Source organism: Leopardus geoffroyi, chromosome B3 (assembly GCF_018350155.1).
Source record: "Leopardus geoffroyi isolate Oge1 chromosome B3, O.geoffroyi_Oge1_pat1.0, whole genome shotgun sequence".
Taxonomy (NCBI): domain Eukaryota; kingdom Metazoa; phylum Chordata; class Mammalia; order Carnivora; family Felidae; genus Leopardus; species Leopardus geoffroyi.
The window spans coordinates 33,403,812-33,430,789 of record NC_059337.1 but is presented as its reverse complement, the minus strand read 5'-3'; the positions used below and the strand labels follow the sequence as shown (position 1 = coordinate 33,430,789).

Sequence of the window (26,978 nt, the reverse complement as noted above, 5' to 3'; positions counted from 1 at the left end):
CAACTCTTGATTTCTGCTCAGGTCATGATCTCACTGTTAGTGGGATTGAGCACTGACAGCACAGAGCCTGCTTGGGATTCTCTCCCTCTCTCTGTCCCTCCCCTACTTACACGTGCATGCTCTCTCTCAAAAGAAATAAATAAACTTTAAAATAAAACAAAAAGCAAAAATAGCTTTGTTGAAAAAAAATAAAAACAGCTTTGTTGAGGGATAATACATATACCATAAAATCTACCCGTTTTAAGTGTACAGTTTGATCAATTTTGGTAAATTGATATACTTGTACAACTGTCACCACAATCCACTGACCTCCATCACTCCAAAAAATTCCCTTGTGTCCGTTTGCAACCACTTTCTACTCTTCACCCCAGCTGACTGCTGATCTGCTTTCTGTCTCCAACGTTTTGCCTTTTCTGCAATTTCATGTAATCACACACTATGTAGTCTTAATGTATCTGAGTTTCACTTAGCATGTTTTTTTTTTTTTTTTAAGTTTATTTATTTTTGGAAGAGAACACAAGCAGGGGAGGGGCAGAGAGAGAGAGGGAGACACAGAATTTGAAGCAGGCTCCAGGCTCTGAGCTGTCTGCCCAGAGCCTGATGTGGGGCTTGAACCCATGAGTTGTGAGATCATGACCTGAGCCGAAGTCAGCTGCTTAACCGACTGAGCCACCCAGGCGCCCCTATTTATTTATTTTAATGTTTGTTTATTTTTGGGAGAGAGGGAGAGCGTGAGTGGGAGAGGGGCAGAGAGAGAGAGAATCCGAAGTAGGCCCTGCATGACAGCAGAGAGCCCAATGTGGGGCTCAAACTCACAGACTGTAAGATCATGACCTGAGCCAAAGTCAGATGCTTAGCTGACTGAGCCACACAGGTGCCTCGTAATGTGATTTTAACTGACATTTACCTGATTGTTAATGAGGTGGAGCATCATTGGTTGTCTCTTTTCCTTTTCTCTGCAGTGCCTCTTTCAAATGTTTTACTTGTTTTTCTACTTCACTGTTTTTCTCATTTTTTTTTACTCTTTTATTTATGTATTTATTTTTGGTAGTTATTTGTAGTTTCTGGCTGTTAATCCTTTGTCATTTTTTTTTTTTTTTTGGTTTTGTATTGCATATATCTTCTCTTAGTTTTGTATTATCACTTCCTTTTTGAAACAGGATTTCTTAATTTTAATGTAGTGAATATTTAGATCTTTTCTCAATTGGGTTGTGCTTTTATATCTTATTGAAGTAATCCTTCCCTATCCTATAATTTTTTCTAGAGGTTTTTTCCTAAAGGTTTTTAAATTTGCCTTGTCCATTTTAAGTTTGTTTGTTTTAATTTATTTTGAGAGAGAGCACAAGCCGGAGAGGGGCAGAGAGAAGAAGAGACAGAATCTCAAGTAGGCTCCACACCATCAGTGCAGAGCCCGATGTGGGGATTGATCTCACAAATCGTGAGATCATGAACTGAGCCGAGATCAAGAGTTAAATGCTTAACCAACACTGCAATACCTAGGCACCCCTTGCCTTGTCCATTCTTCTATTTTAATTCATTTTCATTTTCCTGCGAATTCTTTTCCTCTTTTCTGGGTGGGGTGGGGGGGGGGAGCTGAACAGAGGAAGACAGAGAATCCCAAGCAGGCTCCACACCCAGCGTGGACCCAGTGTGGTCTCACAACCACGAGATCATGACTTGAGCCAAAGTCAAGAGTCGGACACTTAACTAACTGAACCACCCAGGCACCCCTAAAACTTTTTCTCTTGAAGTCTGTTTTGTTTAATGTTAATATTGCTACTTTAGCTTTATTTTCGTTTCTATTTTCCTAATGTATCTTTTTGCTTTTTCTTTGCCTTTATGTTTTATTTTTTAATTTTTTTTAAAGTTTATTTATTTTGAGAGAGATCAGGGGAGGGGCAGAGAGAGAGGCTCCGCACTGTCAATGTAGAGCCCGACACAGGGCTTGAAGTCACGAACTGTGAGTTGGATGCCTAACCAACAAGTGCCCCTTCTTTGCCTTTATGTTTTAGATGTGTCTTTATAGAAGTAGCATTCATCAAGATTTTAAAAAACATCCATCCTGATCATTTAACTGGAGAATTTCATTTTTTTCCCTTCATTTTCTTTTGTTTTTTTTTTTTTTTTTTTGGCTGAGTTTCTTTTTGTCTCTCTCATTTCATTACTTGTAGGTTATATACTCTATTCTTTAGTCTTCCTTTAGTGAGTACCCATTTTTTAATACATATTTAACTGAAAGTTCAAACTCAAAACTGAATAATGTAGGGATTATCAAATGCGTTATTACCCATTGCCTTCTGCCAGTTCATGATATTGAACTTTTGTTTGCTTTATTCAGTCAGTAGATGTTTAGAATACTTATATATTTTACCAATTCCTTTGCTCCTTCCACCTTTTCATTATGGGGTTATTTTCCTTTTTCCTAAAATTATAAAATTTTTTTAAATTTTGGTTTTTTTTTAAGTAATCTCTACACCCAGTATGGGGCTCAAACTTACAACCCCAAGATCAAGAGTCTCATGCTGTACCGACTGAGCCAGCCAGGCACCCCTTAAAGTTTATTTAATGAGTCTAAAACTCTCAAATTTTATTTGTCTGTAAGTCTTTATTTGCCATTGTTCTTGAGAGTTGTGTTTTTTTTTTAAGTTTATTTATTTAGTAATCTCTACACCCAACATGGGGCTCAAACTCATGACCCAGAGCCACATGCTCTTCCAACTGAGCCAAACAGGAACCCCCAAAATTAGTTTTGAGGTGTAAGAGTTTAGATCTGAGTTGGCAAACTGTTTTTGTAAAGGGCCAGTAATAAATATTTTGGGCGTGTGGGCGAGGCTCTGTCACAAGTTAACTCAGTTATGCATTTATAGTGTGGAAGCAACCATAGACCATATATAAACGTGTGTGTGGCTGTATTCTGATAAAATTTTGTTTATAGACACTTGAATTTGAATTTTATGTAATTTTCAGGTGTTACAAAATATTAAAAAATTTAAAGACTATTAAAAATGTAAAAAAAATTCTTAGTTTGTGGGCCATATAAAAATGGGCTGGATTTGTTTGCCCTGTGGGCCATAGTTTGCTGACCTTGTATTTAGATTAACATTCATTTTACTTAGCACCTGAAACATGGGAGTGATTTTTCTTATAATGTCTTTATGTGATATTATTTCCCATTTTTAATTGTTGAGACATCAGCTGTCAATCTAATTGTCCTTTCTGTGTAGGTTAGCTCATGATACTTTTTTCCTTTGGTTGCTTTTAAGACCTTCTTATTATCTCTAGTGCAGGTCCTTGTGATGTATACAAGCGTGGATTTATTTTCATTCAACCTGGTCAAGATTGGTTGAGCATTCTGAATCTAAAGATTAGTATATAACATTATTTCTGGAAATTTTCTCAGCCATTGTTTTTGCTTATATCTTACTATATCATATATAATATAGGAGGTAGGTAGAAGAAAAATCCATCTGAATATTTTCTGCAAAGTTATGGTATAAGACAGTATTTATTATGTTCAATAATGTCGCTTAAAAAGAAAAAAAAAACCTTCCTCCTAGAATCGGGTGCTAGGCAATTTCTGTATAGATAACTGCATAAACTTCCTTTTGTCAAAGTTACTACTATTTTGTTTTGGTTGCTAAGCTATATGACGTTAAGTATAATCCTAATGTGTAGTGTCCAGAGCTTAGTACATTTATTTGTGCACATTTTATGCATTATAATTATACATTACATATTAAATATGCATTATAAATATGCATGTGTTATTAATAGTTTGGATAGCAAAAGTTATGACTTGACATTTGTTTTTTATTTTTTTTATTATTATTATTTTTTTTAATTTTTTTTTCAACGTTTATTTATTTTTGGGACAGAGAGAGACAGAGCATGAACGGGGGAGGGGCAGCGAGAGAGGTAGACACAGAATCGGAAACAGGCTCCAGGCTCTGAGCCATCAGCCCAGAGCCCGACGTGGGGCTCGAACTCACGGACGGTGAGATCGTGACCTGGCTGAAGTCGGACGCTCAACCGACTGCGCCACCCAGGCGCCCCGACATTTGTTTTTTTTTTTTTTGTTTTTTTTTTTTTAATTTTTTTTTTTTCAACGTTTATTTATTTTTGGGACAGAGAGAGACAGAGCATGAACGGGGGAGGGGCAGCGAGAGAGGGAGACACTGGATCGGAAACAGGCTCCAGTCTCTGAGCCATCAGCCCAGAGCCCGACGTGGGGCTCGAACTCATGGACCGCGAGATCGTGACCTGGCTGAAGTCGGACGCTCAACCGACTGCGCCACCCAGGCGCCCCGACATTTGTTTTTTAAACTGCGTTAAAAATTCTTTGTACCTGTATGTAGTTAAGGGATTAATTGCGTGATTGGAGAGCTACTGATAATGGTTATTTGAATGCTTTTTTAAGTTAGCAAGGTTTATGGTGGTGCTTTAACATAGATTTCTTTCTTTTCAGAGAACTCAGTTTCCTGCATCTGCTGAATCTCAGAAACCTCGACTGAAAAAAGGTTAGTATGCAGTTTCACTGTGTGTGTATATTTGCACAGATTTTCTATTGATTCTTCTATATGCTTAGAGCTTTTAAAAATGAGTTTTGGGGGAAAGCAGTAATAGACTTAACTATTCTGCCATATATAGCTTTTATTTTATGGAGTTGTTAGATATTATGGGATTGATTTTGCCTTTAAAATGTGTTAATTGGTGTCTTATTATTATGTAAGTGTGTATTAATTTTCTGCTTGTGGAAAAACCACTCTCAAGTTCCCAGAGTACCTATCAGGCCTCACATAATCTCATGTATAAGTTAAATAAGTATGAGGTTTTATAAAAATTGAGTCTATGAAGATGGAAGTAAAGGTATATATACTGTAAAGAGCTACATTTAAAAATCTGATAGAGATATGTTATATTTTATTTAGAGGAACAGAATTCCTTTATATATTAACTTACAGTCTTAGGAAGGTTTGCATCAGATTGTAGTTAACTATATTGGATATTCTCTCATGTTTAATAAACATATCTAATGCCTAACAAACTCATCAGGCATTAGAAAATACCCAGTCTTTTTATTTAGCGGAAGAGACCATCTATTTTATTATTTACTCATTTGTTTATTATTTTCTAGATCAGGAAACCAAGGCTGAGTGGAAGGGACATGACTTTCCCAGGGTCATGGGTATAGTTCTTATCTGCATTATGAGTTATGGTTACCAGGCAATACATCCTTTTGCAAAAAGCGTTTTCCTTTTGTCTGCTAAGAATTTTACAGTTCATTTTACCACAATATTGTTTAGTTTACTTGGGGCATTTCTGTTCCTCTTTGAAATTATAATATAAATTGTTGGAAAATGTGATTGCCTTCAGAATTGGTTTTCAAAGAGTTTTTCAGGATACATCTTTCATTGAAAGGGCAGTACATCTGTAATTTAGATTATTTGTGAAATTTAGGTGTTTATTCTAATATCTAACATAGTTGCTAATTTTTTTACATCATTTCTGGACATGAGAATCATATTGCTGTGATGTCTGTCACTTTGATTAATCGCAGGGGTGATTTGGCTCGTTAGGTGGGGCTAGTAGGTATTGTGATGGTCTCTCCAGTGTTCTTTCCATGCTTCCTCCAGAGTCAAATTCTGTGGTTTGACTGACTTCCAGTCCAGGAGAGCTGTAATTAGTATATACCAATCAAAAATTGGCACATAACCAATTCAGGCTAATGAGTTGATAACTATGGGGCAGAGTGTCACATTTGACAGTGCTATAGGGTCCCTTGCAATCCTTTCTCCCCACTTTCTGGTTCCTATTACTAAAGTTTAGTTTTTCCTGTTCTTGAATGCCTCATAGATGAGTACTTACTCAGTTCCAGGACCAGTGATAGGTATCTGGGATACAAAGATAGACAGGGCATAGATTCTGCCCTTAGGAATTGACAGTCTTCAGGGCATATAGAATATAAGCAAATTATTAAAAAAAAATTTTTTAATGTTTATTTTTTTTTGAGAGACTCAAAGCACGAGCAGGGAGGGGCTGAAAGAGACAGGGAGACACAGAATCCGAAGCAGGCTCCACCTGCTGTCAGCACCAAGCCCGATGTGGGGCTTGAACCCATGAACTGCAAGATCATGACCTGAGCCAACGTCGGACGCTTAACCGACTGAGCCACCCAGGCGCCCTGAATATAAGCAAATTATTGAAATATAGTATATGCATTCCAGTTTCTTCAACTCTTTTTATGTGAAATATCTAGAACTCTTTTTCCATTATTGCTTTTGTTCTCTGGTGAAATTCATTGGCCCCTTGGAAATATGAAGTTCAGGACTAAATAGAATATATCAGGTGTGAACAGGGCCAAGTGAAACATCTGGAAAATAAAAATCTCTTCACCTAGATCTTTTATTTCTTTTAGTCCAGCTCAAAGTCGCATTGCCTTTTGGGCAACTATTTTACACATTTGCAATACTACTATATTTTACAATTTCAGGAGTATCATTCATGTAGAATACAATGACTACAATATAAATGATACCTTTGGAGTTGTGCAAAGTGGTGACACAGGGACCTAAAATAATATTAAGGGTATAACCTCTTAACCTGCCCTTAATTTGCAGCTTCCACAACCCCAAATTTTATTTTGTCAATATGGTGAATTCCATCGATGAATTTTGGAATGTTGTTACCAACCTTTGAATTCCCGGGATAGACCCCACATGGTTATGATGTATTAACCTTTTTATGTTGCTGGATTCAACTTGCTAGTTTTTGTTACGAGGTTTTACATTTGGGGGTGCCTGGGTGGCTCAGTCAGTTAAGTGTCCGACTTCAGCTCAGGTCATGATCTCAGTTTTTGAGTTCAAGCTCTGTGTCAGGCTTTGTGTTGACAGCTCGGAGCCTGGAGCCTGCTTTGGATTCTGTGCCTCCCTCTCTCTACCTCTCCTCCACTTGCACTCTGTCTGTCTCTCTCTCTCAAAAGCAAATAAGTATTTAAAAAATTTTTACAAAAAAAAAAAAAAAAAGAATTTTTACTTTTGTTCATGAGGATGTTGATCTATAGGTTTTTGTTTTGTTTGTTTTTTGGTATCAGGGTTGTGCTGGTCTCAAAACAAGTTGGGACTCTTCCCTCTTGTATTTCCTGGAGATTTTGTATAGAATTGGTGTTATGTCTTTCTTAAATGTTTGCTAGATTGTGACAGTGAAGTAATCTAGATCTGGGTTTTTCTTTGTTGGAAGATTTTTAACTACAAACTCAATTTCTTTAACAGATCTGGGCTATTCAGGCTATACATACTTCTTTAGGGAGTTTTAGGTATTGTTTTTCTTTCAAAGAAATTTATCCATTTCATCTCAGTTATCAAATTTATTGGCATAAAAGTCATAATACTTCTATAGTTTCCTTTTAATGTCTGTAGAATATGTAGTGCTATTCCCTCTGTTCCTGATTTTGCTGATTTATGTCTATCATTTTTTTCTTGTTCAGTTTGGCTAGAAATTTATCTATTTTATTGATTTTTTTCAATATCTTTTTTTCTTGATCAGGTTGACTAGAAACTTATCCATTTTATTATCTTTTCAAAAAACCAGATTTTGATTGTATTTTCTCTTCTCTATTACTTTTCTGTTTCAATTTTGTTGATTTCTGCTCTTCTCTAATACTGTGTTTAATTTGAAGTTTCTTGTTTCTTTTTGCAGTTTCTTAAGGTAGAAACTTAGATCATCCATTTGAGATTTTTCTTCTTTTCTGTTAGAAGCATTTAGTACTTTACATTTCCCTCTAAGCAGTGTTTTAACTGGTTCATACACATTTCAAATGTTATATTTTAACTTTTATACAATTCTAAATATTTTCAGATTTTCTTTGTGTTCTCCTTTCCCATGCACAATTAAGAAAGGTATTGATTAATTTCCATATATTTGAGGATTTTTCCAGATTTTTTTTTCTTACTGGTTTCTAGTTTAATTCTAATTATGGTTAGAGACCATACTTTATATGGTTTGGTTTAAGGCCCAGAATGTGGTCTATGTTGATGAATATTCCATGTGCCTTGAAAAGAATGTGTATTCTCTTATTGGATGGAATAGTCTAGAAATGTCAGGTCAAGTTTGATAATATTGTTCTTCTGTGTACTTATTGATATTAATATCCTTACAAAGAAGATACTGATATTCATAATGGAAGAAAAATATTGAATTATGCACCTGTAATTATGGGTTTGTCTCTTTCTAGTCCAAGACCTTTACTTTGTATATTTTGTTGAAGGTCTGTTGTTGGATGTGTATACATTTAGGATTTATTAAAAATTCACTCAATTCATTCAGAAGAGTGAAGTGACTCTTTTATCATTATGTAATGTCCCTCTTTTATTCCTGATAATATTCTTTCTTTGAAGTCAACTTTGACTAATGTTTTTGAGGATAATAGAGCTTCTATTTAAGTATAAAGTTCTGGGACTTTTGATAAATGAAATTAGTCAAATTAGCCACCACCACCATCACAATCAAGATATAGAACAGCTAGGGGTGTCTGAGTGGCTCAGTCAGTTTAACATCCTACTCTTGATTTCAGCTCAGGTCATGATCTCTTATTTTGTGGGATCAAGCCCCACATGGGGTTCTGCGCTGATGGTGCAGAGCCTGCTTGGGATTCTCTCTTACTCCTCCCCTGCTTGTGCTCTCTCTAAATAAATAAACATTTGAAGAAAGAAAGGGGAAAAAAGGTGTAGAACAGCTTAATCACCCTCAAAAATTCACCTTGACTTTGTAGTAAAGAATGTGGTCTATGTTGGTGAATATTCCAACTTCTACTTCCAATTGCTAGCAGTCATTGATTGTTTTCTTCTTATAGTTCTGTCTCTTCCAGAATGTCATTTAAATTAATCATACATTATGTAACCCTTTGAATGGCTTTTTTCATCTAGTATAATGTTTTTAAGATTTATCCATGTTGTCGTGTGTCTGAATTTCTTTTATTGAGTAGTATTCAATTGTATGTTTATACTGTAGTTTATTCATCCATTTACCAATTGAAGGACTTATGAGTTTTTGGCTAATACAGATACAGCTGTGAGGAGTGGGACGGGGGGACAAAAAACAACCCCAAAATCAAAAAAACAAATACAGCTGCTATAAACATTTGCCTAGAGGGTTTTGGGTAAACATGTTTTTATTTCACTTATCAAGTGCTTTGGAGTGGCATTTCTGGGTAGTATTAATAAGTATATGTTTAGTTTTACTAGAAATTGCCAAACTGTTTTCCATAGTACTTGAACCATTTTGTATTTCCTTCTACAAAGTATGAGTGTTTCTTATACATCATAAATGATTTGGGGAAATAGTCTCTCCTTTTTTATTTTCTGGAAGGGTTTCTGGAGATGGACTAATTTCATCCTTAAACGTTTGTTGGAATGTTTCTGTGAAGCCACCTGGGTCTGGAGTTTTCTTTGTAGAAATTTTTTCTTTTTCTTTTTTTTTTTTTTTTTTAATTTTTTTTTTTTTTTCAACGTTTATTCATTTTTGGAACAGAGAGAGACAGAGCTTGAACGGGGGAGGGGCAGAGAGAGAGGGAGACACAGAATCGGAAACAGGCTCCAGGCTCTGAGCCATCAGCCCAGAGCCCGACGCGGGGCTCGAACTCACGGACGGTGAGATCGTGACCTGGCTGAAGTCAGACGCTTAACCGACTGCGCCACCCAGGCGCCCCTGTAGAAATTTTTTCAACAACAAATTCAATTTCTTCAATAGAGATAAAGCTAAACAGGTTACCTAGTTCTTCTTAATTGAGCTTTGCTGGTTATGTCTTTCAAGGAATTTTTTTCACTTCATCTAAATTGTCAAATTTTGAAGTTCACCATTTATCCTAAGAAATATTAAAAATACTGGGAATGCGAGCTGGTGCAGCCACTCTGGAAAACAGTATAGAGGTTCCTCAAAAAACTAAAAATAGAACTACCCTACAACCCAGCAATTGCACTACTAGGCATTTATCCACGGGATACAGGTGTGCTGTTTCGAAGGGACACATGCACCCCCATGTTTATAGCAGCACTATCAACAATATCCAAAGTATGGAAAGAGCCCAAATGTCCATCGATGGATGAATGGATAAAGAAGATGTGGTATATATATATACAATGGAGTATTACTCGGCTATCAAAAAGAATGAAATTTTGCCATTTGCAACTACATGGATGGAACTGGAGGGTATTATGCTAAGTGAAATTAGTGAGTCAGAGAAAGACAAAAATCATATGACTTCACTCATATGAGGACTTTAAGAGACAAAACAGATGAACATAAGGAAAGGGAAACAAAAATAATCTGAAAACAGGGAGGGGGACAAAACAGAAGAGACTCATGAATATGGAGAACAAACAGAGGGTTACGGGAGGGGTTGTAGGAGGGGGGATGGGCTAAATGGGTAAGGGGCACTAAGGAATCTACTCCTGAAATCATTGTTGCACTATATGGTAACTGCTTTGGATGTAAATTTTAAAAAATAAAATAAAATAAAATAAATATTAAAAATACTGTGAAACCTCTATAATTAAAACAGTACAGTACTTGTACACGATTAGAAGCGAAACCAATGGATGGGGCGCCTGGGTGGCGCAGTCGGTTAAGCGTCCGACTTCAGCCAGGTCACGATCTCGCGGTCCGGGAGTTCGAGCCCCGCGTCAGGCTCTGGGCTGATGGCTCGGAGCCTGGAGCCTGTTTCCGATTCTGTGTCTCCCTCTCTCTCTGCCCCTTCCCCGTTCATACTCTGTCTCTCTCTGTCCTAAAAATGAATAAACGTTGAAAAAAAAATTAAAAAAAAAAAAAAAAGAAGAAGAAGTGAAACCAATGGAAAGAACAGAGAGAGTCCAGAAAGAGACTCAAATACATTTGTCAATTTAGTATATGATAAAATATATGGTGTCTCAAATTACTGGAGTAAAGATGTGCTTTTTAAATAAACGGTTCAGGGACAACTGGATAACCATTTTGATAAAGAAAAAAATTAGATTTATACTTCACATCATACACAAGAATAAACTTCGAATGGGTCAGAGATCTAAATGTAAAATACATAACCATGTAAGTGCTAAAAGAAGATATTGCCAGAGGCAATAAAAATTGATAAATATTACCTCATAAAAATATTAACTCACAAATTTTTTTTTTGCATGGCAAAAGGCACAATAAAGAAAGACAAAGAGAAATAATATACGGGGTGAATATATTTGCAACATATATCACATAGATGGCTAATATCCCTAATATATAAAGAACTCTTTTTAAAAAAAATTTTTTTTACGTTTATTTATTTTTGAGAAACAGACAAAGCGTGAGCGGGGGAGGGGCAGAGAGAGAAGGAGACACAGAATTTGAAGGGCTCTGAGCAAGCGGTCAGCACAGAGCCCGATGCGGGGCTTGAACCCACGAACTGTGAGATCATGACCTGAGCCGAAGTCGGATGCTTAACCAACTGAGCCACCCAGGCGTCCCAAGAACTCTTAAAACTTGGTGTGGGGGATAAAAGACCAAACACTTAATAGAAAAGTTGATAAAACATAATCACAGTTTATACACACACACAAACACACACACAATATAAGGATGACCTTTGGGCATATTTTTTTTAATGTTTTTATTTATGTTTGAGACAGAGAGACAGAGCATGAGCAGGGCAGAGAGTGGGGGAGACACAGAATCCGAAGCAGGCTCCAGGCTCTGAGCTGTCAGCACAGAGCCTGACGCAGGGTTCGAACTCAAGGAATGTGAGATCATGACCTGAGCTGAAGTCGGATGCTTAACCAACCGAGCCACCCAGGCGCCCCGACCTTTGGGCATATTAAAAATGTGATAAACCCTGGGGCACGTGGGTGGCTTAGTCGGTTGAGTGTCTGACTTCAGCTCAGGTCATGATCTTGCAGTCCGTGGGTTGGAGTCCCACGTCAGGCTCTGTGCTGACAGCTCAGAGCCTGGAGCCTGCTTTGGATTCTTTGTCTCCCTCTCTCTCTGCCCGCTCATGCTTTGTCTCTCTCTGTCTCTCAAAAATGAATAAACATTAAAAAAATTCTTTTAAATAAAAAATTTTATATGTTTTAAAATGAAAGACTCTTGCTATGAAGGAAGTTATTAAGACATTTGTTAAAATTTGAATAGGATGGTAAGGTAGATAATAGTATTGTATCGATGTTAGTTTTGATCATTTTACTGAGGAGTAAAGGGGTATCATGTCTGCAACTTTCTTTTTTTAGATTTTTTTTGCTTTTTGCTTTTTGCTTTTTTTTTAATTTTAGAGAAAGAGAGAGAGTGTGTGTGAGTGGGGGAGAGGGCAAAGGGAGAAAAAGGGAAAGAAAATCTCTGCACTGAGTGTGGAGTGTGACATGGGGCTCGATCCCATGACCCTGGGACCATGACCTGAGGCAAAATCAAGAGTTGAATGCTTAATCAACTGAGCCACCCAGGTGTCCCTCATGTCTGAAACTTTCTGAAAAATATTTCAGAACAAATATATAGAAAGAATGATAAACTGGGGTAAAATCTTCATATTTGGGGACTCTGGGTGAAGGTTTTGTAGGAATTCTTTCCAGGTTTTTTTTTCAGCTTTTCTCCAGCCTTGAACATATTTAAACTAAATTTTTTAAAAGGAGTTCCCATGGAGAAAGAGCTTTCTCACTCTGATGAAGCAGCCCAAGGTGGAGACCTGCCACTTCCTGGATCTGAACATTACCTGGTCAGGATGTGATTCTTAGAGCTGCTGTGTTCATCTCACAAATGTTAACAAGAGCTCTCCCTGGCCTCTAGGTCCTCTCCACCTTTCCTTTCTCCACTGGATCCTTTCTATCTTTATAGGCACCACCTCCTCTACTTGAACCTTAATCTCACAGGCTCTATTTTGGACCCTCTTTTCTTCTCATCATGAGTCCTCCTAATTATATTTTTTCAAATTGTGGGTAGCAACTCACTGTCAGGTCACTGAATCAACACAGAAGGCTGTGACCAGCACTGGGAGAAAGAACAGAGTATCACCGAATATCACATGTGGCAGATGTCCCCCAGCAGATGAGCAGATTCCTCATATCATCAGCCCTTCAACCATCCATACCTTGTCACTGCAGAATGTCAGTTGTCACCTCACCCCCAGCCTGCCCTAGATCAGCTGAAAAAAGAACATGATGGGGTGCCTGGGTGGTGCAGTCGGTTAAGCGTCCGACTTCAGCCAGGTCACAATCTCGCGGACCGTGAGTTCGAGCCCCGCATCGGGCTCTGGGCTGATGGCTCAGAGCCTGGAGCCTGTTTCTGGTTCTGTGTCTCCCTCTCTCTCTCTGCCCCTCCCCCGTTCATGCTCTGTCTCTCTCTGTCCCAAAAATAAATAAAATGTCAAAAAAAAAAAAAAAAAAAACATGAGAGAGCCCCTCTGTGTGCTTTATATCAGGCACAGAACGAGGGTGCTAGGGACATAACAGTAAACAAGAGACAAGGTAGTTACCATCCAGTAGGAAGGTAGATGTTGGACAAGTAAATCTCAAGCGTTGAGAGTTGTTATAAAAGAGGAAACCCAGTATTTACCCAAGGAATACAAAAACACGAATTCAAAGGGATACATGTACCCCTATGTTTATAGCAGCGATATTTATAATCATGATATGGAAGCAGCCCAAGTATCCATCAATTTATGAATGGATAAAGATGTGATATGTATATGCAATGGAATATTATTCAGCTACAGAAAAGAATGAAATCCTGCCATTTACAACAACATGGATGGAGCTAGAGGGTATAATGCTAAGTGAAATAAGTCAGAGAAAGAAAAATACCATATGATTTCACTCATGTGGAATTTAAGAAACAAAACAAATGAAGAAAGCAAAAAGAGAGACAAATCAAGAAACAAACTCTTAAGTACACAGAACAAACAGATGGTTACCTGAGGGGAGGTGGTTGGGGGATGGGTTAAATAGGCGATGGGGATTAGGAATGCCTGTGTTGTGATGAGTACCCAGGTGATGTATGGCATTGTTGAATCACTATATTGTTCACCTGAAACTAACATAATACTGTATGTTAACCAACTGGAATTAAAAAAGGAAGCCCAGGATACTATCACAGACTTTCATTGGGTCAGGAGAGTCAAGGATGGCACTCAGAGGATGGGGGGGCTTTGAATGAGTCCTGGATAGTGGATGTTCAGTGTCCGCCAGGCACAGAGGAAGAGTGGCTGGGAGATAACTTATTGATAGGGTGTTTTGATTACATGGGGAGTCAAAGGTGTGTCCTGGGTTTCTGGCTGTGCAGACCCTTCCTTATGGCTTCTTTTTTGTTTGTTTGCTTATTTATTTTTGAAAGAGCACAAGTGGGGGAGGGGGAAGAGAGAGAGAGAGACACAGACTCTGAAGCAAGCTCCAGGCTCGCGCAGAGCCCAGCACAGGGCTTGAACTCATAAACTATGAGATTATGACCTGAGCCGAATTCAGACTCAATCAACTGAGCCATCCAGATGCTCCCTCTTCTGGTTGCTTCTTTGTTTTCCTTACAAGACAGAACTTTTTTTTTTAATTTTTATTTATTTATTTATTTTTTTATTTTTGAGAGAGAAAGTATGAGCAGGAGAGGGGCAGAGAGAGAGGGAGAGCCCCAGGCTCTGACTTGTCAACACAGAGCCCGATGGGGGGCTGGAACCCACAAACCATGAGATTGTGACCTGAGGTGAAGTCGGACGCTTAACTGACTGAGCCACCAAGACTGAGAACATCTTGAGGGCAGGGATTAAATCCTGTTTATTTAATCTCTGGCATCCATTATAATATCTGACATATCTGTACTGAAAGAATAAATGAATTCGGGATGTGGTGGCGGGTGGGGGGGGGGGAAGGAGTTCTCATGGGAGATGACATTTCCAAAAAAACTCCACAAGCATATAACAGATTGTTTATTTTCATTCACATATAATTGGCCTCTTTTATTTATTTATTTATTTATTTATTTTTTTTCAACGTTTATTTATTTTTGGGACAGAGAGAGACAGAGCATGAACGGGGGAGGGGCAGAGAGAGAGAGGGAGACATAGAATCGGAAACAGGCTCCAGGCTCCGAGCCATCAGCCCAGAGCCTGACGCGGGGCTCGAACTCACGGACCGCGAGATCGTGACCTGGCTGAAGTCGGACGCTTAACCGACTGCGCCACCCAGGCGCCCCAGCCTCTTTTATTTTTTTAACTACACAGTTCACCCAGTTAAAAGTATACAATTCAGGGGCATCTGGCTGGCCAGGTCTATTTTTAAATGTACAATCCAGTGGTGTTAATTACATTTACAATGTGCAACCATCACGACTATCTCCAAAACTTTCGTCACCCCAAACAGAAACTCTGTACCCATTAAGCGATAATTGCTCCTTTCCCCTACCAGTCCCTAGTACCTTCTCTTCTACTTTCTATCCCAATGTAATTTGTGTATTCTAGATATTTTATATGCTCAGAATCATACAATATTTGTCCTTTTGTGTCTAGCTTACTACATTTAGCCAAATGTTTTAAAGATTCATCTATGCTATAACATGTTATACAGAATTTCATTATCATTAAAAAAATTTTTTTTAATATTTATTTTGAGAGAGAGACTGAGTGGGGGAGGGGTAGAGAGAGAGGGAGACACAGAATCTGAGGCGGACTCCAGGCTCTGAGCTGTCAGCACAGAGTCTGATGTGGGGCTCGAACTCACGAGATGTGAGATCATGACCTGAGCCGAAGTCAGATGCTCAACCGACTGAGCTACCCAGGCACCCCCAGAATTTCATTATTTTTTTAAGACTGAATAACATGCCATTGTATGTGTATCTCACATTTTGTTTATCCATTCTTTTTTTTTTTTTTTTTTTAATTTTTTTTTTTTCAACTTTTATTTATTTTTGGGACAGAGAGAGACAGAGCATGAACGGGGGAGGGGCAGAGAGAGAGGGAGACACAGAATCAGAAACAGGCTCCAGGCTCTGAGCCATCAGCCCAGAGCCCGATGCGGGGCTCGAACTCACGGACCGCGAGATCGTGACCTGGCTGAAGTCGGACGCTTAACCGACTGCGCCACCCAGGCGCCCCAGTTTATCCATTCTTTTAATGGACACAGGTCATTTCCAACTTTTGGCCTTTGTGAATAATGCCGTAATGAACATTGGGCACAAATTTCTGTTTGAGTCCCTGCTTTCGTTCCTTTTGCATATATATCTAGGAATGGAATTACTGCATCATATGGTAATTCTATGTTTAGTTTTTTGAGGAAATGCCACACTGTCTTCTATAGCAGCTGCATATGCAGGGGCTCCGGTTTCTCTACATCCTTGCTAACATCGTTATTTTCTGCTGTTGCTTTTTTATTCTTTTAAAAATAGCTATCCTAGTGGGTATGAAGTAGTATCTCATTGTAGTTGTGATTTCTATTTCTGTAATGATGAGGGCTGTTGGCCATCTCTTTTCATGTTCTTACTAGTCATTTGTACATGTTCTTTGTAGAACTGTCTATTCAAATGCTCTGCCCATTTCTACATTGGATTGTCTTTCTTTGTTGAGATTAGGCCTATTTTATAAATTTTGTGTTATTTTTTTTTAAGAACTTTTTTTAAGTTTGAGAGAGGGCAAGTGTGAGCGGGGAGGGGCAGAGAGCGAGAATCAGAGGGTAGGCTTCTTGCACTGTCAGCACAGAGCCCAACGCAGGGCTTGATCTCATGAACTGCAAGATCATGACCTGAGCTGAAATCAAGAGTACACTGCTTAACCAACTGAGCCACTCAAGTGCCCCTATAAATATTTTTTAAATGTTTTGTTTATTTTTTGAGAGAGAGACAGAACACAAGCGCATAAGCAGGGGAGGGGCAGAGAGAGAGGGGGACAGACGATCCTATGTGGGGTCTGTGCTGACAGGCTGACAGCAGCAGGGCTCCTGTGGGGCTTGAACTCATGAACTGTGAGATTATGACCTGAGCATAATCAGGTTGGACTCTCAACCAACTGAGCCCCCCAGGTGCCCTGAGGTTAAGCCTGTTTTAATAGTGATTGATTCTTATCTTTTTTTTTCCTTTAAGAGATGTTTGCTTCAGTTATTTCAGGATTTTATTCAAAAATTTGATTCAGAGAACCTTATTCAGCAGCACTTAGTTTAAAAAAAGTCAAGACTTTTTCAACATTCTTTTCTCTGTCTTTAGTCTGAAAAGGAAGACAGATTTAAAGGAATCAAGAATCTGGTATTGATTTAATTTTGGAGGTAAGGTTTTAGCTAGGTATCATCCTCTTTTTCCTCTGTAGGGTTTAGAGAACTAGAGTGATGAGTAAGTTATTTATACTTAAAAATCATCTGGGCACTCTTGTATGCAGAGAAATATGCAAGTATGAATTGACACAAATGCTTTTGAGTAAAAGTTTGTCAGTAAATATCAGGAGCTTTAAAAGCTCAGGGGCGCCTGGGTGGCTCAGTCAGTTGAATGTCTGACTGTTGATATCAGCTCAGGTCATGATCTTGCCTTTGTGAGACTGAGCTCCTTGTTAGGCTTCATGCCGAGCAGAACTTGCCTGGGATTCTGTCTCTCGCTCTCTCTCTGCTCCTCCCCTGCTTGTGCAAGCTCTCTCTCATTCTCTGTCACTCAAAATGCATACACTTAAAAATAAAAGTTTATATTATTTAACTTAGTACTTCGTATTCTAAGAATCTGTTCAAATAAAGTATTCTCAACATTTTTTGATTTTTATAAGCAAAGATATTCATTACAGAAGTATTCATTACACTATAGCAGTGATTTATTGTAAACAACTTACACATTCAGCAATAAAACAAAGCTAAGTAATTATTTATTCATGCAAATAAATACGAACCAGCTATTTAAATTAATGTTTATTTTTAAAAAGCAGCATTGAGGGGCTCCTAAGTGGCTCAGTTAGTTAAGTGTCTGACTTCGGCTCAGGTCATGATCTCAGAGTTCATGGATTTGAGCCCCGCATTGGGATCTCTGCTGTCAGTCCAGAGCCTGCTTCAGATCTCTCCCCCTCCCCCTATCTATCAAAAATAAATAAACATTAAAAAAAATTTTAAATTGTCTGTAGGTAAATATCTCTCTTAAAATGCACATATAAAAAGATTAGGAAGAAATATGGTGAATTAATAACCATGATTATCTGTAAGTATGTGAACATGTGAGGTTTTTTGTTGTTGTTCCTTTCTATATTTTCAAAACTTCTGTAGTGAGCATGTAATTTTTCTAAGTTTCAATATTTTGATTTTTTTTTTTAAGAAGCTCTACACTCAACATGGGGCTTCAACTCATGACCCCCAAATCAGGAGTTGCATCTCTGCCAACTGAGCCCGCCATGTACCCCCAAGATTTTATTTAAGGTTTTTTTTATTTTTTAAGGTTTATTATTTTGAGAGAGAGATAGCATGTGTGATTGGGGGAGGGGCAGAGAGAGAACGAGAGAGAGAATCTCAAGCCAGATTCTGATATGGTACTCAAACTCATGAACCGTGAGATCATGACTTGAGCCAAAATCAAGAGTTGGATGTCTAACTGACTGAACCACCCAGGTGCCCCGAATCTATTCTTAATGTAAAAAGTTTGAACAGCTTCAAGAAAGCTAAATACTCCTTAAATCACCATCCAGTCCAGTGGTAATCATTATTTTCAGTTAATGTGCTTTATTTAGACTTTTATACAGTGTATGTGTATATGTGTATAGCAATATAAGTATACAGTTTACTGTTGTGTAAGTGTTTTATATAAATGGTAACTATCATGTATTTTTCTAGGTTGATATATCTTGGAGGGCTTTCCATGTCAGTAGGTCAAGATCACTTCATTATTCTTAAATATACTGGTTCATAGTACAGATATATTACAGTTTCTTTTCCTTTTCATAGCATTTAAATTGTTTCTGGGGCGCCTGGGTGGCTCAGTCGGTTGAGCATCTGACTTCAGCTCAGGTCATGATCTCGCAGTTTGTGAGTTCAAGCCCCATGTCGGGCTCTGTGCTGACTGCTCAGAGCCTGGAGCCTGCTTCAGATTCTGTATCTCTCAGTCTCTCTCTGTGCCCCTCCCCCACTCGTGCTCTGTCTCTCTCTCAAGAACAAATAAACATTAAAAAAAAATTAAAAAGTTAAATTGTTTTTAATTTTTCACTATTTGGTATAATGGCCATCTGGGAAAAGTATGCACACTTAAAATTTTAATAATTCTGCCAAGTTGCTCTACAAAATTACCATTTATATTTTTACTATTAATATGAGTATCTACAGCATATCTCTCCATATTATTTTTATGATGTCCACGAAATAATAGCAGTAAGAGATATGTAATACAGGATTGTAAGAGGGATGTGCTCGTCTTTTTCAGACCTTGTTTTACCTGAGTTGCTTTTAGCAGTAAATAACAGAAAATCCAAGTCAGTGGCTTAAACAATAAGGAATTTTTTCGGTGAACATAAGAGGAAGTCCAGAATTAGAATGGGCTCTAGGGCTGGTCAAGCAGTTCAGTGACATATGAAGCCCTGAATTCTTTCTGCCTCTCCACTCTGCTGTGCAGTGCCTGTATTTTCCTGAAGTTAAAGCTGCCAGTGGCATTCCGGATCCATTTTCCCAATGCCAGAGATATGGTCTGGCTTCCCATTGTTCTCTTTTAAAAATAAGAAAGGCCTTCTTTCCCCAGAACCTCTTAGGAATACTCTTTTCATTGGATCAGATTGATAGGCCTGCCAGTCTTGGACAAGGGAGATAGGATTACCATTGATTAGTTTAATCTAATCAGCTGATAGGGAGTGAATTTTGAGGAGTCCAGGGATAATCAATGCTGGTTGCAGAGCACAGATGCTCAGATAAGTTAAGTGGTATATGGATACAGGAGCAAATACGAATGCCCAGGAAGCCGTCAGACTCCTCCCTCCAACACAGTGTTTTTAGAAATCAGCTGCTATGATTTCTTGCTTCTGTTTCTGTCATCATCTGCTCTGTCTCTGTTTTTCTCTTTGGGTCTATTCTGACTCTCTGCTTGTAGTGCTGCTATTGATTACTTCTCTTTTACTTTCCTTTGCCTTTTATGATAAAAACATTTTATATGGTGTAAATATCTGAATCACACATTTTACATTGTACAGGTTTGAGAAATGATTGTGAAGAATAGGATATGAGAACATAGTTTGTTTTGTATAAAACTTGGTTTAATATTACTCAGTAATTTCTCTTGAATTCTGATGTCAAATTGGGCTGCCAGTAAAGATGGTACAGTAAACTCAAGTTTTGTTCACTCCTACTCCAGATACAGAGCAATAAAGAATAAAATGTAAGTAGCAAGAATATACAAAGCCCACCTGAAGGAAAATTATTTTTAGGCAAATAGACTATGAAAGAAAAAGGAAAGGACCCTGGTTTTTATTTTAAAAAATAAGTTTATTAAGGTTTTCTGATGGGAAAATCAGTATAACTTCATCATAGAAATTTGGAAAATATAAGGAGGTATAAAGAAAACAGGAAAAATGTCAACCTTAAGATTTAATGAACTTTAATTGGCAAATTAAAAATTAAAGTAGTATTTTGAACAAAAAGCTTTCACATTTCACTGTGAAGTCTTTAGATGTCTTATTAACCTGTAGTTGAGATATTCTCAACCTTGGCAGTATTGACATTTTGGACATGATGAGTTCTTTACTGTGGGACAGGTCCTGTATATTGTAGGATGTTAACAGCATCCGTATCCTCTACCTAATGCAGGTTAGTAGTGCCCAGTTGTGACAACTGAACGTCTCCAGGTATTGCCGTATGTCTCTAGGGTGCAAAATTGTTCCTAGTTGAAAACCATTGCTCTGGTTAAATAAATAGTATGACACTTGAAAATAGAAGGTAGGAAGTTAATAACTTTAACATAAGGAATTCACACAGAAGTTGGATTAACAGGCAGAAAGACTTCATCTGACCAAGCGGTAATTGAAGGCATTTTGACTGAGAAGCTGTGTCTGGATTTGGATGTTGTCCCCCAACCACACCCCTCAGCCTGAGAGGCTCATATCCTGGTTTGACTCTAGTCTTGAGGGTAGTGAGTGCCAACTGTGGAAAGGGTAAACAACTTCCTATTTGGGATTTTTGTCCAAATATATCTGGACTTTTTCAAGAACAAGCAACTTCTTATTTGGAATTGTTTATCAGAATTACTTGATGGTTCTGAGAAAATAATATCCTACATGGGGCTACTTAAGTCCTCTTCATTTCTCCTTATGAATGACCTCAGGTGACTTTCCTCTGGCTTTCAGCTGAGGACCTTATCCATCATTGAGGTCAGTGAATTGATTTCCTTCATGGGTATATTTCCTTTCTTAGAGGAATCTCCATTGGAGACCTTTTCCATTTTGGGGTGGCTATAGCCCAGGATGAGTTTTGTCTACAACCTGAGGCAATATATTTACTTGTGAGAAACTTAACTCAGCTTGAGGTTTGCTTTCAGAGTATTTTTTTTAATAGAAGAAAAAAATTTTTTTATTGTGGCAAAAGATACATGTAACCATTTTTAAGTGTACGGTTCAGTGGCATTAATTATATTCACTATGTTGTACAACCATCACCTTCTATTTCAAAACCTTTTTCATCACCCCAAACAGAAACTATGTACCCGTTAAATAATAACTTTCCATTTCCCCCTTACCTCTAACCCCTGCTAACCTCTGTTCTACTTTCTGTCTCTGAATTTGCCCCTTCTAGATGTTTCATATAAGCAAAATCATACAATATTTGTCTATTTGTGTCTTTTTTATGTTCTCAGGGTTCATCCATGTTGTACAGAATTTCATTCCCTTTTAAGGCTGAATAATATTCCATTGTGTGTATATACCACATTTTGTTTATCAGTTTATTTGTTGATGGATATTTGGGTTGCTTCCATAGAGTATTTTTAAGTTGTCAGTAATTCTTAAAACCTTAAGGAATTTAAAGGTTGTGGAGGTTGGGAATGTTACAGATATTCTGGAAATAGGTCCTTTCCTATACTATGTGTAACAATTTCTTTTACAGACTAATTACTATCTGTATATTTGGTTCTCAGTAATGATTTTATAGACATGCTTTAAAAAATTTTTTTTATTAATATTTATTTTTTTGAGAGAGAGAGAGTCAGAGTGCAAGTGGGGGAGAGGTAGAGAGAGAGGGAGACACAGAATCTGAAGCAGGCTCCAGGCTCTGAATTGTCAGCACAGAGGCCAATGCAAGGTTTGAACCCACAAACCATGAGATCATGACCTGAGCCAAAGTTGGACACCGACTGAGCCACCCAAGTGCTCCATATAGATAGAGGCTTTTGACTTCATTAATACATTTCCCTTTTTCTGTGTTTTAGTTCTTGTGTATAGAGAGTTGTAGAGTTAGAAGGTTATTTCGATGTTGTCTAATTTAGTTTACAATCCGCATGAAATTGCTCTCACAGCGTCTTTCATTGACAGTTCTCTCACTTTACTGTTTCTACTGTAACAGTGAATGACTTTTATTGATTTGCTTTTTGCTTTTTGAAGGGATAGTTCTCTTGTCTCCATGTATTCAACCCTGTTTTCCTAGTCTGTTGTAATCTGGCTTTTGCGCTGCCACTGCACTGATTAAATTGAGCTGAGCATTGGCATCTTTTTTATTGTGGTAAAATATATAGAACATAAAATTTATCATTTTAACCATTTTTAAATATACAGTTCTGTGGCATTAAGTACGTTCACATTGTTCTGCAACTGTCACCACCATCTATCTCCAAACTTTTCCATCTTCTCCAACTGGAACTTTGTACCCATTAAACAGTAACTCTCCATTACTCCCTTCCCTCAACACCTGGCAACCACCATTCTACTTTCTTTTTCTTTTTTTCCAGTTTTATTTTATTCTATTTATTTAATTTTATTTAATTTTTAATTTTTTCTTTTATTTTAGAGAGAGCAAGAGCACTAGTAGGGGAGAGGGGCAGAGGGAGAGAGAGAAAGGATATTTCAAGCAGGCTCCATGCTCAGCGTGGAGCCTGGCACAGTGCTCTATCCCACGACCCTGGGATCACAGCCCGAGCCAAAATTAAGAGTCAGATGCTCTGGGCGCCTGGGTGGCTTATTTGATTAAGCGGCTGGCTTCAGCTCAGGTCATGATCTCACAGTTTGTGAGTTCAAGCCCCACATCAGACTCTGTGCTGACAGCTCAGAGCCTGGAGCCTGCTTCAGAGTCTGTGTCTCCCTCTCTCTCTGCCCCTCCCCAGCTCTGTCTGTCTCTCTCTCTCAAAAATAAACATTAAAAAAAAAAAAAAAAAGCAAGTCAGATGCTTAACTGACTGAGCCACCAAGGTACCCCTTCCAGTTTTATTGAGTTATAATTGACATATAACATTGTATTGATTTTAGGTATACAATATGATGATTTGATAGATACATATATTGCAAAATGATACCGCAATAAGTTTAGTTAAAGTCTATCACCTCGTATAATTACAGAATTTTTGTGTATATTTGTGTGTGATGAAAGCTTTTAAGATCTCATCTCTTAGCAACTTTCAGTTACTTGAGTCACTATGCTGTACATTACATCCCAGAACTTATTTGTCATATAACTGAACATTTACACCTTTTGACTCCCTTTATGCGTTTTGCCCACCCTCCACTCCTACCTCTGGTAACCACCAATCTGTACTCTATGAGTTCAATTTTTTTTTTTTTTTTAGATTCCACATATCAATGCGATCATGCAGTATTTATCTTTCTCAATGACTTTATTTGACTTAACGCGCACAAGGTCAATCTATTTCACAAATGGAAGAAATTTCCTTCTTTTTTACGGCTGAATAATATTCCTGCTGTGTGTGTGTGTGTGTGTGTGTGTGTGTGTTTGTGTGTATCACATTTTCTTTATTCAACACCATTCTATTTTCTGTCTCTATGAATTTGCTTAGGTATACCTCATATAAGTGGAATCATATAATATTTGTCCTTTGTGTCTGGCTTATTATATTTAGCAATGTATACCTTCAAGGTTCATCCATGTTGTAGCAGGTGTTGGAATTGTATTCCTTTTTAAGGCTGAATAATATTCCATTGTATGTATATACCACATTTGGTTTATCCATTCAGCTGTTGATATTTGAGTTGCTTCCACTTTCTGGCTATTGTCAGTAACACTGCTATGAACATGGTGTACAAGTGTCTGTTTGAATCCCTGTTTTAATTTCATCTTTCTTTCTTTCTTTCTTTCTTTCTTTCTTTCTTTCTTTCTTTCTCTTTTCCTTCCTTCCTTCTTTCTCTTTCTTTCTTTCTTTCTTTCTTCCTTTCCTTTCCTTTCCTTTCCTTCCTTCTTTCTCTTTCTTTCTTCCTTTCCTTTCCTTTCCTTTCCTTCTTTCTCTTCCTTCCTTCCTTAGTCCAGCTTTTTATTGAATATGTTACAAAAAGCTTTAGTCAAATAGACCAAAGCCCATGTTATCAGACTCCTCAGGTTCTTCCCTCCTTGCTTCACTTCTCCTCAGCTGAGGCAGCAGTAGTGGAGGGGGCAGGGTTTCCTGCTGGGGCAGGTCCATCACCCTTTCACTGCAGATAAGGCTTCCATGTTGACGATGGCGAGAGCCTCTGCACACAAGCCTGGTCAGAAAGGTCCAGCACTTACTTTGGCTGCATTAATGAGAACATTCATCTTATCTCTGTAACTGTTACCTCATCATTGTGCAGGATGGGGGGCCAGTAGATGCTGGTGAAAGTGTTGGGCTGGCAGCTGGCGGCCAGGCTATTCACAGGATGAAGTGAGGGCTTTACCCCAACATGGCCTTAGCTTCCTTGGAAGGACCAAGCACCTTAGCAGCAAATGCAGAAACAGGCTCCCTTCTTTCATTTCTTTTGGGTATCTACTCAGAGTGGAGGTGCTGGACCATATACTATTGTTTGATTTTTTTGAGGAACAATGCTAAGTTTTAAATGGAAGTGCTAATAAGATCGACAAATCTTAAGTGCCCAGATTTTGAATTTTTTTGAAAGTTTATTTATTTTGAGAGAGAGAGAGGGAGAGAGAGAATCCCAAGCAGGCGTTGCACTATCAGTGCACGGAGCCTGATATGGGGCTCAAACTCAACAAACCTGTGAGATAATGACCTGAGCCGAAATCAAGAATTGGATGCTTAACCAACTGAGCCAGCCAGGCACCCCATTGAATTTTGACACATACTTATACTCATGTCATCACTCAGATCATTTTCATCACCCAGAAAGTTTCCTCGTGCCTCTTTACAGTCAGTCCTCCCTTCAATTCTCTAGAGGGTGCTATTCTGATTTCTGTCCCTGTAAATTAATTTTGTGTGTGCTTGAACTTCATACAGAGGGAATCATATGATATGTACTGTGTAGCTTTTGGTATCTTTTCCTCAACATAGTGTTTTTGAGATTCATCCATGTTGCAATAATGTGTCAGTAGTTTATTTTTTTTTAAGTACTGTATAATGTGTCATTGTATAAATGAATATACCATTTTATCCATTCTCCTATTGGTGAACATTTGTGTTGTTTCCAGATTTTGACTATCATGTAAAAGCTTCTATGAACATTCATTTATACGTGTGTGTGTGTGTGTGTGTGTGTGTGTGTGTGTGTGTGTGTGGTAGGTGTTTTCGTTTCTCTACAGTAAGTACCTAGGGAATGGAATTGCTGGGCCATATATAAAGTGTATATTTTAATTTTATGAGAGACTGCCAAAGTGGTTGTGTAATTGTACTGTCCCACCAGCAATTGAGATTTCTGATTGCCCTGAATTTTTACTAACATTTGTTACTCTCAGTCTTTTTCATATTAGACATGCTGGTAGATATGTTGTAGTATCTTATTATGACTTTAATTTGCATTGTCCTTATGACTAAGTGAGTTGAACGCTTTTTCATATACTTGTCATTTCTTTTGTGAAAGAAATATTAAGGTTTTTGCTTGTTTTTATTTTTAATTTTTTTAAAATTTGTATTTTAATGTTTCTGTATTTTTTGAGAGAGAGAGAGAGAGCCTGAGTGAGCATGGGGTAGGGGCAGAGAGAGAGGGAGACACAGAATCTGAAGCAGGCTCCAGGCTCTGAGCTATTATGATCGCATAGAGCCTTACGTGGGGCTTAAACTCATGGACCGCAAAATCATGACCTGAGCTGAAGTCAGACGCTTAACTGACTGATCCACCCAGGTGCCCCTTAACCTGTTCACTGCATTGAAGTCCCCCTGTTGTAAATTCTCAAGTGGTTTTTATGGTCCCTTGTTAAACCCTGACTGATAATCACAGAGCTCAAGTAAAAAAAATATCTTACATTTACATTTGTTTCAAAATGTGTCATCTTTCTTTTCTTTTAATTCCAGTGTACATGTACAGTGTTAATGTTAATTTCAGGTGTACAGTATAGCGATTGGACAATTCCATATATTACTCAGTGCTCAACAAAACAAGTGTACTCTTGGTGTACCAGGGTGGCTCAGTTGCTTGTGTCTGACTTTGGCTCAGGTCATGATCTTGCAGTTTGTGGGTTTGAGCCTGGCATTGGGCTCTCTGCTGTCAGCGTGGAGTCTGCTTTGGATCCTCTGTTCCATTTTCTCTCTGCCCCTCCCCCACTCTCACTGCCTGGCTCTCAAAAATAGACATTTCAAAAATTAAAAGTATTTATTTATTTAGAGAACGTTTAGTGTCAGCAGGAAGGGTCAGAGAGAGGGAGAGAGAGAATCCCAAGTGGGCCCAGAGCCTGACGTGGGGCTCTGTTTCACAAAAGATCATAACCTGAACTAAAATAAGGAGTCAGATGCTTAACCAGCTAGGTCACCCAGGCATCCCAAGATAAATGTACTCTTAATACTCTTTACCTATTTCCCTATTCCCCCACCCCCTCCCCTTTGGTCTATCCATTTGCTCTCTGTTAAGAGTCTGTTTTTTGGTTTCTCTTTTTTTCCCTTTGTTTTGTTTCTTAAATTCCACATATGAGTGAAATCATATGATATTTGTCTTTTTCTGACTG

General features: G+C 38.1%; 1 protein-coding gene across 2 annotated transcripts in view; it reads left to right on the top strand.

Annotated features, from left to right (window-relative positions):
- The window catches only part of BBS4 (Bardet-Biedl syndrome 4), a 55,582-nt gene that overhangs the window by 3,117 nt on the left and 25,487 nt on the right, over window positions 1–26,978 (top strand). For both annotated transcript variants that reach the window (XM_045449155.1, XM_045449153.1), the window contains exon 2: window positions 4,466–4,517. In XM_045449155.1, coding sequence (XP_045305111.1) covers window positions 4,466–4,517 — 52 coding nt within the window. The remainder of the gene's footprint in view (window positions 1–4,465; window positions 4,518–26,978) is intronic.